General features: G+C 44.4%; 1 protein-coding gene across 1 annotated transcript in view; it reads right to left on the bottom strand.

Moving 5' to 3' along the window:
* CYBRD1 (cytochrome b reductase 1) overlaps nt 1-16231 on the bottom strand; it is a 31792-nt gene that overhangs the window by 12918 nt on the left and 2643 nt on the right. The window contains exon 2 of the mRNA XM_084798502.1: nt 4337-4545. Coding sequence (XP_084654628.1) covers nt 4337-4545 — 209 coding nt within the window. The remainder of the gene's footprint in view (nt 1-4336; nt 4546-16231) is intronic.

Below are 16231 nucleotides of genomic sequence, written 5' to 3'. Positions count from 1 at the left end.
TTTGAAAGAATATTTTGCAGAGCAAGAGGATCAGACACCAAAAAAGACAAGATAAGTAACCCCAGTAATCCAACCTCACAGATGGCCTCAATAACTGTTTCCTTGAAAATCTATATCCAGGACAACTTCAAAACAGCTCTCAACTGTCCAGCATCAGAGACTGTTCCAGTCTGGACTTCAGTTAAGCTCTGAGCTTTTTCAGAATTCAGAGACTGGGCAGTAAAAGGGATAGCTAGCTTTCTTAAGACTTGACAATATTCCAATTTTCTTGAGCCTCCCAAAAGAAAAACTTTGTCCGAAATCATCAGGAAACAATTTAAGAAAATTACCCCCCAATTTCCAAGAGGAGGTGGATGGTTTTTGATCATTCTGTGGATGATGTCTGTTATTCTTTTAAAGGGGTTGGTCATAGGAGTGATAAGTAAAAGGGCAGATTATTGAATCTACTTTTAGACCAAAGAGCATTAACAAGCCAAAAACCCTACATTTGTATAAATCTTTGTTATTAATAAAGATTAAGATTATATTTGGGTACAGCATGCTGAGGTATTGTACCTATGTAATTCTTAAACCTGCAATGTTAGATTCTAATCCTTTTGAAAGCTGCTATTACTAACCATTTAGGATAATTAAGAAATGCATATTAGGACTCCTGGCAAGTGGCACTCATGGTGTATGCTCCAGTAAGCCTTACTATGACCAATTCAAGTTTGGCTGCTTGGTGCACAGATGAATTTAGACTCACAAGGACTCAAGACCCATCTCCAGAAGACCAAGAAATGACATAGTTAGTTATCCCACCACCCAATGAGGACGTTGACATAGTAATCACCAGTCTCTGCACAATTCCACTCGTTAACAACAAGAAACACAGAGAGAACATGTCTCTAACTGTCTGCCACCTCCTTGTACTTTTTCCAGACCTCTATGAAGTAGTAGAGTCTGTGTTTCTCCCTTTAGTCAGATTTGATCATGTCAGGAAGAAGACTGCTGATGGCAAGTGAGCTCTACAGATCAACCCAGAGGCTAAGGAGACTCCAACCCTGCTAAACACTTACACAAGAGTTCCATGTGTATCATATGCCACGTTGTACAGAAACCATAGCAGCCATCAACTCAGCAAGTGACAAAGTGTTTTAACGCAATGTATGTGACCATCTTCCCTGGATCGACACCACCAAACATTGAGACTGAGAATGATGTCTATGTCACAGGTGCAGCTGCTTGGCTGATCAGAAGGGACCTTGATACTGCATTCCTGAGCTGGATGCTCAGTGATGGGGGGGGGGGGTTTGATGTGACTGAGACACCCAAATTAAGATGGTCTTTGTGTATGCAGAAATGACAATGTATATGGCCATCCGATCTTTTATCAATGAGGGACCGTGTGATGATGCATCAGTGCTGCCTGGAGTGGCCCAAGGAGATCAGGCTGTTTAAAGCCGCTGAGTCAAGCCTGCAGGAGGAACACATCAAATTCTCTACATCAAAGCCCTCATGTTAAGAGGTCATGGGAAACTGAGTCCTGTCAGCTTTCTGAACCTGGGCAAAATGGCAAACTCCTGGAAACCTGTAAGTTAGACAGATCTTTCAAAGACTCTAAGGGTGCCAAGGATGGACCATCCGACCTCACAGACCTTGAGATTGAGGAGGCAGTCAGCAAACCACCAAGGAGCACGTGGCCTCAGAAGCGCTTTCCATTGTACCAGTTATCTGAAGAGTCTCAGTTTTCTCGTGGTTCTTAACACCGTACTCCAGTTTTTCTAGGATCCCTACAGAATGGGTCAGTTTAATCACGTGCACTCTGCCTGTGTGGTCCCCAACCCTCACTGCCATATAGCAAATGTATCCATCCATCCTAACCCAACATCACCTGTGTCTGTGATTATATCTCTACGTTCTGAGTGTTGTAGATTTTGTTTATCAGTCAGGCTTGTCATGGCTTAGAATAAGTGTTCTCTCTTTTGTTAACTCCTTTTGTTGTTGTTTACTAGTTTGTTTGTTTGTTTGTTTGTGACAGGGTCTCATTATGTAGCCCTGGCTGTCCTGAAACTGACTATATGGATTAGGCTGGCCTTGAACTCACAGAGTTGCTCCTGCCTGTGCCTAGATTAAAGGGTTCGTCATCACACTAGGTTCTTTTGTTGTTGTTGTTGTTAACTGCTAACTTCTCTCTAACTTATGTATTAAAAATAAAAGGTTTTAGCCGGGCTGTGATGGCATACACCTTTAATCCCAGCACTTGGGAGGCAGAGGCAGGAGGATTTCTGTGAGTTCGAGGCCAACCTGGCCTACAAATTGAGTCCAGGATAGTCAAGGCTACACAGAGAAACCCTGTCTTGAAAAAAAGAAAATAAGAAAGACAAAAAATAAATAAAATAAATAAATAAATAAAAGGTTTTGTGGTGTGTGTGTGTATATATATGCATTTTAGAGAGACCTGATTAAAAGCCGTGTCTAATATAGAGAATCTTCATTTATCTATCTATTCATTATATTGCTTATTCACATATCCTATTATTATGCCAAAATAGGTATGCTAAAGAAATTATTATATGTACAAGAAGTGAAAGGAAAGATAATGGCCGGCGGCCTCAAGAGAAACCTTCTTCTGCCATCCTATGGAATCAGGGACACAGAGCTTGTAAGTCAGAAAAGGCATTTAGTCCTGCCCATTTTGACCACTGCACTCAGAAACAAAGAGCCCCTTTATCCACATGGCAGAGCCTGTTGCCATCTGTCTGTGTGACTGGGTCAGTAGTACAGAAAGAATGTGCCGTGGATGGGTGGAGACCTTCACAGGAAGCCAGATACGAAGTTGGGTGGTTTTCAGTTTTACCCTCAGTAGGTTAGGTAGCCCTCCACTGAGAATGCTCCCACACAAGCTGGGCCACCCCAGTCTGGGAGTCATGGAAACAGGTGAACTAAACGCTGACTGGCGTCTGAGTCCCAGCTCTGCCACTGACTACATAACTCGAGGAAGGTTTCTTTCCACTCCACCCCAGAATCTGAAACGGCAATCTCATGGGCAGGATGAGGGAAATGTGTAGGATGCTTGGCATGGCACAGTCTGTGGCTGCGGTCCTGCTTTCTGCCTTCGTATGACGAAAGCTAAGGGAACTGAATATAGAACTGAGCAAAGCCCTACAGAGATGCTAGCGTGACAGCTAGGTCCCCCACGCAACCTATGCATTCAGGTAGCTCCTGCTCCTGCCATACTCACTCCTGAGGAGAGCTGGTGACAGTGGAGTCAGGGTCTCTCAGATCCACAAGCAGCTGAAAACTCCAAGGGAAATGACTCTGAGGACACATGATCTGAGCAAGTTATACAGGTAGAACTATGTCTCTTATTGATTGGACGATCGCACTGGGTACAGGTTATTTTTCTGCATCTTTCTCCTTTCCACTCCAAACCCATAACTCCAGGATGGCTAATAGGTTTAAATAACTAAGAGTGATCCTAGAGATTAACCATTATATAATGAAAACGCATCATGATTCAAGGTTTAAAATGTGTGTGTGTGTGTGTGTGTGTGTGTGTGTGTGTGTGTGTGTGTGTGTGTGTCTATTAATTTAGAAGAAAAATGGCCAATGCTTAGTAAGAGGGTCACCTGCTTTTTAAAGGGGTCGTTTATTTTAGGATAAGCTTTGGGGTTGTATGTCTAGTGTCTCACTCCGCAGCCATAGAAAAGTAAAGTTCACAATGATATCCCAATCAGGAGGTTGAATATACACTATGCTAACAAGGAAGGACACGAATCCATACCATTTACAAAGAGTTTTCAGCAAAGTGTCGAGGAACCCAAAGACTCAAAGCATTAATTTTTACTGTTGTGACATAAAACTGCTGGCTAACTATCACACACCATTGAATTTCAGTACAGTACGGTGTTTTCAGCAAACACGCCTTTGACAATACATGCAGAGAAAAGATAAAAGAATCACCATGCCTTTGAAATCTCGCAAAAGGTTAAACAACAACAACAACAACAACAGTGTTATTCCTTAGAAAAGGTTAACCTAAAAATGCAGCAGAGAATAATAATAATAAAAATAAAAATAATAAAAAACCAAAAACCATGGCTCCTCCCTAGGCTAGTTGATTCAGAACATGGGACTAAAGACTGGGCAATACTAGTCTAGATGTTAGGAGAAAACAACTTCCCTGCCTACAGAAACCAAAATGATGAACTACATCTGTTCATTGCCCCCTTGGGAAAAAGAGTTACTCTGGACACAAATGAAAGAGTAAGCTTAGAAAACATCTGCAGTTGCTGGGCTGGTTTGCTCTTTGTTTGTACAGGGAGCCGCTGTGTGAGGGTTGGGAGACACTGACCTGTAGAATGTAGAGTATGACCACGGGCAGCCCGACCCAGCTGTGCAGGCTGTACATGTGGGGGATCTTTTGGACATCGTGGAAATCAAACACCGCCACCACCGAGATGATGGCGAGGATGGCGGCCACAGCGTTTAAGCCGGCGTGGATGGATTTCATTAGGAGCTTGCTGCACTTCCAGGTCCATGGCAATCTGTACACGATGATGGCTGAGGAAACAGCGTAGTTTTAAAACCAACACAAAGTAGCCTCTTGGCCCTCTGGAAAGCTTTGAGGGACTCTTCCCCCCTTGGCTTCTGATTCTCCAGCTTCCCTTCTCACTGCCTCCTAAGCCTCCCCAGCTGTCACTCCACTCCTGAGTGTCCGCTCCCCAAGAAATAGATACATCCGTCCGCCAGCAGACACCACTGTTAGCCTCGCTGTTTACAATAGCCCAAAGTCTAAAGCCCTCCAAATGTCTATCATCAATACATGGGATAGTAATACACACTGAAGACAGTAAACGCACCTTATGCGTTTCAACATATGTACTAAAATTTAATAAAAAGCTTTGTAAGTGTCCACATTAATCATCGTACAATTAACTTTTTGTTAATTTGTCATGAAGATAGCAGTGGGCCCCCTCTTTGCCTATCTGCACATCAGGGAATATGCGACAGACTGAAAAACTCTTAAGAATACTTCCTTAGGAGATAGGTTCCATTCCGTCAGCCATGGGCCATGCAATCTCTTAATCCCAGGAAATAAGAAAAAGGAACCTGACACTATCAAAAAAGAGTATCATCTGAATATAGAAACTGTTCTTAGGTTAGAAAGATGGATCATGGATAAACGTATTTACCGCTCTTCCAGAGGACTCGAGTTCAGTTCCTGGCACCTCCATCGTAGCTCACAACCATTTATAATACCAGTTTCAGGGAGTCTGACACCCTGTCTGATCTCCTTAGGTAGCCATGCATATGGTACATGTATGTATGTACCATACGCACACATGCATACATACAGGCAAACACCTAAACACACAAATACGTCTAGAAGAAACATTGTAAAAGTCTTTAAGATCATAAAAGCATATGAGAAAAGAAACACATCTAAAACTACAAATAAAAATGTGAATGTGACCCCTTTAAAGTTTTCATTCTAAGATGCCTTGAGTCCTGTCCTGGGGTCCCATTCCAACACATTGACAGCCTTCACCAATGGACAGTATTCCTTTTACTTAACCCAAACCCCAAGGGATTGCTGCTTCCTGGCCTATGTGTATGTGGGTATTTTTATAAAAATGCTGATCGAGGGCTGGTGAGCTGGCTTAGAAGGGCAAAGCGCTTGCCACCAAGCCTGATGGCCTAAAATCAATCCCCAGGACTCACACGATGGAAAGAGAAGACTTCGGCCACTTGTTCTCTAATCACAATTGTGCCCCCCCCCAAACACACACAGCCATGGTGGGGGTTCGAGGCATGGGGGGGGAGGTGGAGATAGAGACAGAGATAGGGAGGGGAGATAACACATATTCTCTCTCTCTCTCTCTCTCTCTCTCTCTCTCTCTCTCTCTCATACACACACACAGAGTATCAAACAGCCAAAATCTGAACTTACAATGAAGTATTTTATTCTTCCCCCTATGAGGAACATAGTGTGCCAACACTGTACGTAAAACTGAAACCTACCTCTCTCTAATTGTGAAAGCTTGGTTCTTTCTCCCTTTTCCCATTATTTCTCTCAAAACTTGGCTTTTAAACCATGTGCATTCCTGCAAAAGTGTGCTTGTTTTGTGGGCTGTCACTTTGTTTTGAGCCAGGATTTCGCTATTACCCAGGCTACTCTTGAACTCCAGACCCCAAGGAATGTTCCTGCCTCAGCTCTTAGGTAGCAAGTAGTTGTAAACTGGCTGTGCAGTAACGTTCCATTCCTTCTCCAACAGCGGCAGCAGTCAAGTGTATTTAACCCTTTGCTGATGACCATGATCATCATCAACAGGTTATTGCCCTGAGGGGAGAGCCAGGAGGCAATTCTGAAATGGCTATCTGCTTGCCATTGATCAAAATGAACCAGACAATTATAATTTTAGAGTCTTTGTGGTACTTTTCTGTCACTTCTTTTGTTTCCATTCAGGTCAGGGTGCCTCCAACCTTTCCTTCCATCATCCTGCTTTATACTTGAGTCTAACTTCTAGCTTAAATTTTTTTTATGTTGTCTCTAATCTTTTTGTGATATTTATTTATTTACTTATTTATTTACCTGTTGTCTCTAATCTTAGTGTATGTTCTCTGAGTGTTAAGGGCAGAGAAATTTCGTGTATGTGTGTTATTTTCTGTGTGGTTGAAAGGAGTCCTTATAGTTTGTTTGTTTGTTTGTTTGAGACAGGGTTTCTCTGTGTTAGCCTGGGCTGTCTTGGACTAGCTTTGTAGACCAGGCTGGCCTTGAACTCACAGCAATCCACCTGCCTCTGCCTCCCGAGTGCTGGGATTAAAGGCGTGCGGCACCATGCCTAGCATCCTGATAGCTTTAATGTTAAAACATGTTGTTGTTTTTTTAAGCTTGCAAACCCAGTAGCCAGTTAGGCTCAGCCACTCTTCAGACAGCTGTGGTGATGTGCAGCTCCCTGGGAGCCATACAAGGGCTTTCCACATCTGTCCAGGCCACCCAGAGGCTCTGATGCACAGCTGGGTGTGTTCAAAAGGCTCTCGGGGCAAGTGCAGGGTGGCCGGAAAGGCTGTGTTTTCAAACACTGTTTATACATTTCCCAAAATATGTAAATATCCAAAATACCTTGGGTTTAAGGGAAAATGGGTGAGCTTACCAAATCATATCATATTAAAAACAAAACAAAACATGAAGCTTTCCCGCCCCCAGCAGCTGTAAGACTGCCCAGAGTGGACTGTAACTGCTCTTTCTCTCTACACAAACCTTGACTCCATTCCTGAGGGTTAGTGAGAAGGAAGGGGAGCAAGCAGGGGGCTGTGCCGAGAACAAGGGCTCTGCTGGGGCCTCTGACCTGAAGGACCATTCCCTCCAGGAAGTGAGGGGAGACATGAGAACACATGAGAAAGACACTTTAAACGCCTTCAGAGGAAAAGCAATGGGTGGTGTAACATGCTACTGTAAGAAAGTTAAAAAGAGGAAAGGAAGGAGGGGCAGAGGCTCGTAACTGCATATAATTTTTCTCAAGTCTATCAAGATGACAGGACAGTCATTTGTGTTTAATTATTAGGAAAATTATTAGATTCTAGCTACATAATCAAAACTCAGGGATATAAGGAAATGTACATTCTCCTTGCAGTGACCTCCAGTTTGACACCAACTTTCCCCCCACGTACTGTCATTTACACATGTGTGTGTATACAAATGTGTGTCCCGTGTAAAGTCTGAGTCTGTCCAACAGAGATAAGATCAAGGACAGAGGAGGAAGGGGCAGCCACATCCCCAGACACAGAACAGGTTTGATCACAGTTCTTCAGTGCTTAAAGCTTGTAACTCACAAAGGAAGAAACGTGTCTTATCGACCAGACACTAGCCTGAGGCTGTCACATATTGGGAAGTCACAACATGTTTCTGAAAAAAAAATATACCAAGCGTTTAATTCTGTATTCTCAGCACATACACAGAGTCTCATGTTTTGTTTTTCAAGTTTATTTTTTAAAAGTAAGATATAGCTGGATAGGATGGCCCCCACCTGTGTTCTCTGCACTGAGAGGTTGAGGCAGGTGGATTGCTGTGAGTTCTAGGCTAGTCTGGGCTACAGAGTTCCGAGCCAAATTGAGCTGCAGTGAGATCATATCTCAAAAAAAGAAAGTAAGATATATTTGAACATTGCATATTTTTAGGCCATACAACATGTATTCTGAAGTGGTTAGGTTAATCTAGCTGACATATCAGGTTTTGTTGCAATAGGTCTTCTTCGTGTGTGTGTGTGTGTGTGTGTGTGTGTGTGTGTGTGTGTGTGTGTGTACTACTGCACCGGTGTAGCAGCAATGGGACAACTCTCAGAAGTCAGTTCCTGCCACCTTATGGGATTTGAGATCAGGTGATCAGGCTGGTAGCAAGCGCCTCTACTCACTGAGCCATATCACCAGCACAAATCCTCTATTAAAATGTACAAATTGGGAGCTGGTGAAATGGCTCAGAGGGTAAAGTGTTTCCAGTGCATGGGGACTTCCGTTTGGGCACTGGGGTTGGAGACAGGGCCCAGAGGCTTGTTGTCCAGCCAGTCTGTACTAACCAGTGAGTTCCAAGTTCAGTGAGAAACCTTGTCTCAAAAAACGAGGTGGAGAACGACACCAGAAGATACTTGAGGTTGGCCTCTAGCCACACATGCACAGACACACATAAGCATATATTTATGTGCACCTATATACCACACACATAAGTTATATGCACAAATCAAAATCTCAAGTCAAACTGAAATACAGACACAAATGCTAGTTTATGTAAGATCAAATGTGGCCTTCACATAAGTAAAAAGCATTCTGCTCTTGGGCCCACTTCAGCATGAAGGGTATTTAAAAATAAGAGTACGCCATTGCCGTGTTCCAAGTACACTTGTGAGGTCTCCTTAGACACTGCAGGCCATTACACTTCTCTTCCCTCTTAGAATAAAGCATTGTTTCCCCTTCCGACAGAATGGCCAGAGGGGCAGCATCCATCCCTAAACCCACTTCCCTGTGTAACCCCAGCTTATCAGATCCTATGCAGAGGACTGCAACTTTAAATGGAAGCAAAGGCCCCTCTCAAAGATCTTGTAGCGGCTGTCAAGCAAAATGGGGAGTTTGCAGCCGGGTGGTGGTAGCGCACGCCTTTAATCCCAACACGTGGGAGGCAGAGGCAGGCGGATCACTGGGAGTTCAAGGCCAGCCTGGTCCACAAAGTGAGTCCAGGTCAGCCAAGAATACACAGGGAAAACCTGTCTTGGAAAAAAAAAATGGGGAATTTGCAATACGCACAAATACCAAAAAAAACTGAAACGAAAAGAGTGCTGTGGAGGATTGGGACTTGGTTGGCATTCTGGCCCTGAGGTGACTGACACCATCACGAAGGCAGATGCCTGCTAGCAAATACATGTATGAAAACATTCAAGGCAGGAAGAATTAATCAATTGGCTAGATATTTTTAAAATATTTACAAGTGTTTTTTTTTCTTTTTATATGTTATTTATCTTTATTTTATGAGCTTGGATATTTGGCCTGAATGGATGTCTGTGCGCACCACATGCAGAAAGTGCCCACGGAGACCAGAATAGGGTATCGGATCCTCTGGAACTGGAGCCACAGACAGCTGTTACCACTGCATGGGTGCTGGGAATTGAACCCCCAGCCCTCTGGAAGAGCAAAACTGTGCTCTCAACCACTGAGCCATTTCTTCAGCCCCTACCCAGGAGTTTTATGTCCTTAGAAAGTTGGCTGTGTTTTTTTTTTTCTTGTACCTCATACCAATATTAGCAGAGATTAGAAAAGGCACTGGACCTGCTTTAGCCTGGTTGCTTGATCACGGCCATGCTTATGATTGCTCAATGAGGCGCTGGATGTCTTATCCCAGCTAGGAATCAGGGTAACCCTACACACATCTGGCCTGGATGGAACTTGGTTTGTAGACCAGCCTGGCTTTGAACTCACAGAGATCCTCCTGCCTCTGCCCTTTGAGTGCTGGGATTTAAAAGGCATGAACCCTTATACTCAGCTATATAACCTACATTTTTTTTCTTTTTTTTTTTTTTTTTGGTTTTGAGACTGGGTTTCTCTGTGCGGCCTTGGCTGTCCTGGACTCACTTTATAGACCAGGCTGGCCTTGAACTCACAGTGATCTGCCAGCCTCTGCCTCCTGAGTGCTGGGATTAAAGGCGTGTGCCACTATAACCTACATTCTTAAAAAAAAATTGTTAGTCATCTCTAACCAAGTCAAATGAGGACAACTTATAGAAAAGACAAACTTTCCTTCCTTCCTTCCTTCCTTCCTTCCTTCCTTCCTTCCTGTACTAAGGATAAAACCCAAGACATGCTAAGCAAGGACTCTACCAATGAAGAACACCCCTAGCCCACTGCTCATGTTTTATACAGCAGTTAGCATTAACAGCTGATACCAGCAGTTGTCCAAGCACCCAGAACACAGGTAAGGGGATCACTGCAAGTTTGAGGCTAGCTTGGTCCACATAGCAAGTTCCAGGAAGCCAGGGCTACAAAGGGAAACCTTGTCTCAAAAACAAGGAAATGCCAGTCAACTGCCTGGGACCATACATGAGCTGGTGGGTGAAGCAAAGAGCGCACTGCAGAGTGCAGGCAACGGCTAGCATCATTTCAGCCTTTGGACACTTCAGGAAAGTTTCCCCTCATAGCAAGGAAAATGCTATGAGAAAGATTTCTAGTCTGTCATTGTTAAAAGGGAAATTGCTGAAGCTGATTGAGAACATCCAAAACTGGCGAAGTCAAGACAGAAACCCCAGCAGGAGAGGTCTGGAAGATACAGACTAAAAATTGGGTTCACCCAATGCTATTGGGTGGGTTGTTTCCTTAGTTTGTTTACTTTTAGTTTGAACGAGTTTCTTTTTTCTTTAAGACATTTAAAAATTTATTTTATTTTATTTATTTTTATTTCATGTGCATGTATGCCTGTGTGAGGGTGTCAGATCCCCTGGAACTGGAATTACAGATAATTGTGAGCTGCCATATGGGTGCTGAGAATTGAACCCAGGTCCTCTCGAAGAGCAGCCAGTGGTCTTAACCACAGAGCCTCTATTATTATGTGTAGGCGTGTGCCTGTGAGCGCAGGTGCTCACAGAAGCTAGATGCGCTGGATCCCGCAGGAGCGGGAGGCGTAGGCACTCACGAGCCACCGGATGAGATTGCTAGGAACCGAACTCGGGTCCTCTGGAAGAGTGGTATCCGTTCTTAATGGCCGAGCCCTCTTGAACAAGTTTTTAAATGCCTGGACTCTCTTGGAAAAGGGGGAGAATCTGGCAGCTACGCCTGGCATCCGCACATAGCCGCACTCTGCTGATGCTAGGTGGGCGCTCCTGTTTTGCCAGGTCTCTGCATGCCAGGCCCCACCTCTCCATGCATCCCTATATTTGGCTGCATGAGGATGTGACCTGGGGTCACCTGTCCTCATAAAAGACTTGCTTGTTACCAGTGGTATTAGTCAATGCCACTTACAAAAAAAAAACAAAAACAAAAACAAAAACAAAAACAAAAAAAAACCCTGGCTGGCGATCCGGGTCTGTGCTTTGAGGAACAATGAAAACACCATGAATTTTGATGAGAATGGCAACACTTTGGATTTCCCAGAGAGCAGTGGTAATTATTAAATCTATGTTTGTTTCCTAAGGCTACTGTGACAAATTACCACAAACATTAGTTTGAAAGAACCAAAGTTCGGGGCCTTCAAAGATGGCTTAAGAGGTGCTTGCTGCTCTCACAGAGGACCCATAAGGTAGCTCACCGCTGTCAGTAATTCCAGTTTCAAGGGATGTGATACCCTTCTGACCTCCTCAGGCACCAGGCATGCACACAGAACAGTACATATGTGCATACAAAGCTCTCATACATATCAAACAAGCAGAGAAGATGAGGAGGAGGAAGAGGAGGAGGAGGAACCTAAATTTGGACCAGAACATGGTTCAGTGGATAAAGGAGCCTGAAGCCAAGACTGATCACCTGAGTTCAATTCCTAAGACTCACATGGTGTAAGAAAAGAGCTGAGGGCTAGAGAGATGGCTCAGTGGTTAAGAGCACCACCTGCTCTTCCAAAGGACCAGGGTTCAATCCCCAGCAACCACATAGCAGCTCACAACTGTCTGTAACTCCAAGATCTGACACCCTAATACCAACGCACATACATTAAAAAATTAAATATTTAAAAAAAAAACAAAAAGAGCTGATTCCCACAAATTGTTCTCTAACTTCTTTGTGTGTGTGTGTGTGTGTGTGTGTGTGTGTGTGTGTGTGTGTGTGTGTGTGTGTGTGTAATCCAACTTAAGCTCAGCAGATAATAGATGGAATTTAAAACATTTTTCTTTTCTTTTCTCATGACTGAACGCCAGGGATTCACAACTAAGGCATTGACCAGGTTGATTTCTGGAGAATCTAGGAAAGATATATCATTGCCTTTTAAGCAGATCAGGAGCAGCCAAGAGACAGCCCATGGCCACCCACGGTTTGTGGTGCTCCTCAGCTTGTAGACACACCATGACAATCTCCATCTCCATCTTCCTCTGGCCTTCCCTCTGAGACTTCTGTCTCTCACCTCTTTCCCCTTCCTCTAACTGGGAAACCCACTGACTGAACGTGTGGCCAAGAATGATCTCACTTGAGGGAATTTAGTTACATCTGCAAACTCCCTATTTTCAAACGAGGGCACATTTTTCAGTACCTGAGATTAGCACTGGGATTTATTTATTGGGAACCACTTTTCACCCACCCTGCAGGGGTCCTGGGAGCCAGGTCTCTATAGCATCATGGAAGGTGATGGTGCCTGTGAGGTGTGAGGAGTTTAAGACTTGATCACTCAGAGAAAGGATGTGTGGTTGACTAGTGAAGACTGTGTGGGTGCCTGTATAACTATTGCCTGCTGGGGACCTGTTGTTGGACTGCTATAACCCCTGGTCCCTACCCTACGTCTCTCTGAGCTAGTTTGTTTCCGTAGCGGCCCCAGAGGTCTCTTGTGTAGCAGAGGGATGAAAAGTCTGACTGGAGAAGGTTCTAGAGAGAGCAGGAGGAAAAGAATCATGAACTGCAGTGTTGACATGCATTACAAGTTCTATGGAAGGGCACCCAGAAGAGTGAGGCAGTTGCCATAAAAGGATGTAGAGTCAAGGGTTCGAGGTTTCTGTGTTTGGGGTTTATGTACTTAGTTACTTTGTGTATGGGTGGTTTATCTGCATGTGTGTCTGTGTACTACACATATCCCTGCTGCCCTCAGAGGCCAGAACGAGGTGTCAGACCCTCTGGAGCTGGAGTTACACATGGGTGCTGGGAACGGAACCCAAAGAGCAGCAGGTGCTCCTAACCACTGAACCAGCCAGCCAGCCACCGCCCCTCCCCCAATGCTGTGGGTTTTTAAAGATGACAGATACAAAATGTTGGAGCTACCAACGAGGGAAGAAATGGAACACTGTGAAGTGGAAGAGTTGATTTGAAGTGCCATGTGGTTGTGCAGGCAAGAGAGGAGGCACAGAAAGTACTCGGGCCTCCACAGGCTGTCGACCAAGAGCCCTGAGAACAAAGGTGCTTTTCCATTATGATAGGACTCCTTTCCTCCCTGGGTTTGGCTAAGTGGTGTTTCTAAACTGCTGAGCAATCGCTAGGCAGTAGGGACAGTGCCTTTCCTCTAGCTGCTGCTATTATTATTATTATTATTATTATTGTTATCATTGCAAACTAATGGCTGTAAAATTGCATTCTGTTACTAACAATTTAATGATGAGACAGGAATAACTCATTCAACAGTTATTTATTGCCAGGAGGATAGCTTGGTGGCAAAGCACTTGAGTGGCACGTATAAAAGCCTGGATTTGTTCCCAGCACAGAAAAAAAAAAAGAAAGAAAGAAAAGAAAAAGAAAAAGAAAAAGAAAGAAAGAAAGAAAGAAAGAAAGAAAAATTTCTAATAAACTAGGGGCAGAGGCTTGGAATTCAGCTCAGTAGTAGAGCATTTGCCCAGCAAGCACAAGGCCCAGGGTTCACTCTGAAACACCGGGGGGGTGGGGGGTGGGGGGTGGGGGTGGGTGGGGGGGGGTGGGAATAATAGGGAAAAAAATTACTGAGCTATCAAGCGCTTCTAGGTGCTAAGGATCAGGCGGGAGCAAAATAATTGTATTTAAAAGTACTCAGTCAGTTCCACTATTCAGTTATTCACACGTAGGCTTTTGAAATGTAAACGTGTTTTGAGGTGCTTCTGACAGTCTCCACTTCCCGGAGGCTGATTGATTGTCTTTGTCATGAAGGCTTCTTCTGGAAGAGTCATCTGGGCACTTTTTCTATTACCTTCTTTGCCAGGCTTTAGTCCATAAGCCTTTCAGATATATTTAAGTGATCTTGGAATTTGGTCACTTATAGATACATTGGGAAAAATTTTCAACTGCCTTTAATAACTGCTTTCTTTCTTTCTTTCTTTCTCTTTCTCTTTCTTTCTTTCTTTCTGCTAGTCTTTTAAATGCTACTTAAATGTAGTTAAATTCCCTCACGAAACCAATCTGGGATCATTAAGCTATTTAATTTCCCTCCCTTCAGCTTCTGCCACAAAAGCAGCTGCACATACAGAAAGGAAGGAGTGTAGAATTGCCAAGTCTGCTTTTCACCAGTGTAGATGCCTGAATTTCCCACTTTTCGCTGAAGGATCCAGTCCAGCACAGTGAACCCTTAGAAAGGTCAGCTGCCACCTGGAGCGCTTCCAATTGTTTCACCCTGCTGCCTTCTTCACAATGGCCGCTTCTCTGGTTTCCCTGCAGAATATTTATGTCAGAGGAAACGTTTGTTTTAGAGAAGCACAGTGCTCTTCTAAACTCTTCCTCATTCGTCTCAGAGTGTGGCTAGATTTCCCATTAGTTCGAATTTTTATATAGCAGACGGTGATGGCGGACACCTGTAGCCAGTGGGGTGCACCTATAGCCAGTGGGGTGCACCTGTAGTCAGTGGGATGCATTTATAGTCAGTGGGGTGCACCTGTAGTCAGTGGGATGCACCTGTAGTCAGTGGGGTGCACCTGTAGTCAGTGGGATGCACCTGTAGTCAGTGGGGTGCACCTATAGCCAGTGGGGTGCACCTGTAGTCAGTGGGATGCACTTGTAGTCAGTGGGGTGCACCTGTAGGCAGTGGGGTGCACCTGTAGTCAGTGGGGTGCACCTGTAGTCAGTGGGATGCACCTGTAGTCAGTGAGGTGCACCTGTAGTCAATGGGGTGCACCTGTAGTCAGTGGGATGCACTTATAGTCAGTGGGGTGCACCTGTAGTCAGTGGGGTGCACCTGTAGTCAGTGGTGTGCACCTGTAGTCCCAGGCCTTGCATCACTTTTAACAGGAAGATGCCTTGCACAGAAATTCAACGCCAGTCTGGACACCAAAAGAAGTCTTTCCTTTTCTTTTCTTTTTCAAATCTCCCATATCTGTTATACTTTAGGGATACATATATCTCCCAAAGTAGATCTGGTATGTGAAGGGGACGGTGGGAAAGGATTTACCTCATAGTTTCTTCTTTAAAACCTGTTTGTTTGTATCTTGTCTATGTGTATGTATGCATACCACATGTGTGCCTGGCACCCATGGAGGGCTGAAGAGGGCTAGGATCTACTCTAGCTGGAGTTACAGATGGTTGTGAGTCATCATGCGGGTGTCGGGAATTGAGCCCAGGTCCTTCGGAGGAGCAGCCAGTGCTTTTAACAGCTGAGCCATCTCTCCCGCCCCATCCTTGTAGCCTCTTTCTTCAGCTTGTTCTATTCATAAAGTTTCCAAAGGACCGATCCTTCTTCTTAACAGTTTCAAATACTGTTTACTGTTTACTTAATGCAAAGGTACAGTATCTTAAACTTAGGGTACCAAGTGTGCACTAGCCATCCCTGCATCCTCTCCAAGTCCCTGTGTATAAGAGCCATAGAACCATGGCACACTCTCTACTAGAAACACAGCATCTCGTAGCGGGAAATTTCCATCTCTGAAGCAACTACACACAACAAACTGCTCCGTGACAACATGGTTAGTCTCTGACCTGTGCTTCCCCCACATCCTCTAAAGTCAACTCCAGGTGTCTTTAGAGGATGCAGGATGGCTCAGCAGTTTTTCCCGGCCTTACAGCGGCTTGAAAGCCCTGTGGACTCAGGAGACCCTGTATTTTAAGTTTTGATCTATCTAATCAGATTTCGGTCTGGGCAGCAGCCACTCGATCACAAGGGTAGAAGCAGTAACACTCTGCAGGG

The sequence above is a fragment of the Acomys minous genome (genome assembly GCF_964271855.1).
Source record: "Acomys minous genome assembly, chromosome: 10".
Lineage (NCBI taxonomy): Eukaryota > Metazoa > Chordata > Mammalia > Rodentia > Muridae > Acomys > Acomys minous.
This window is presented reverse-complemented; position numbering and strand designations above follow the sequence as displayed.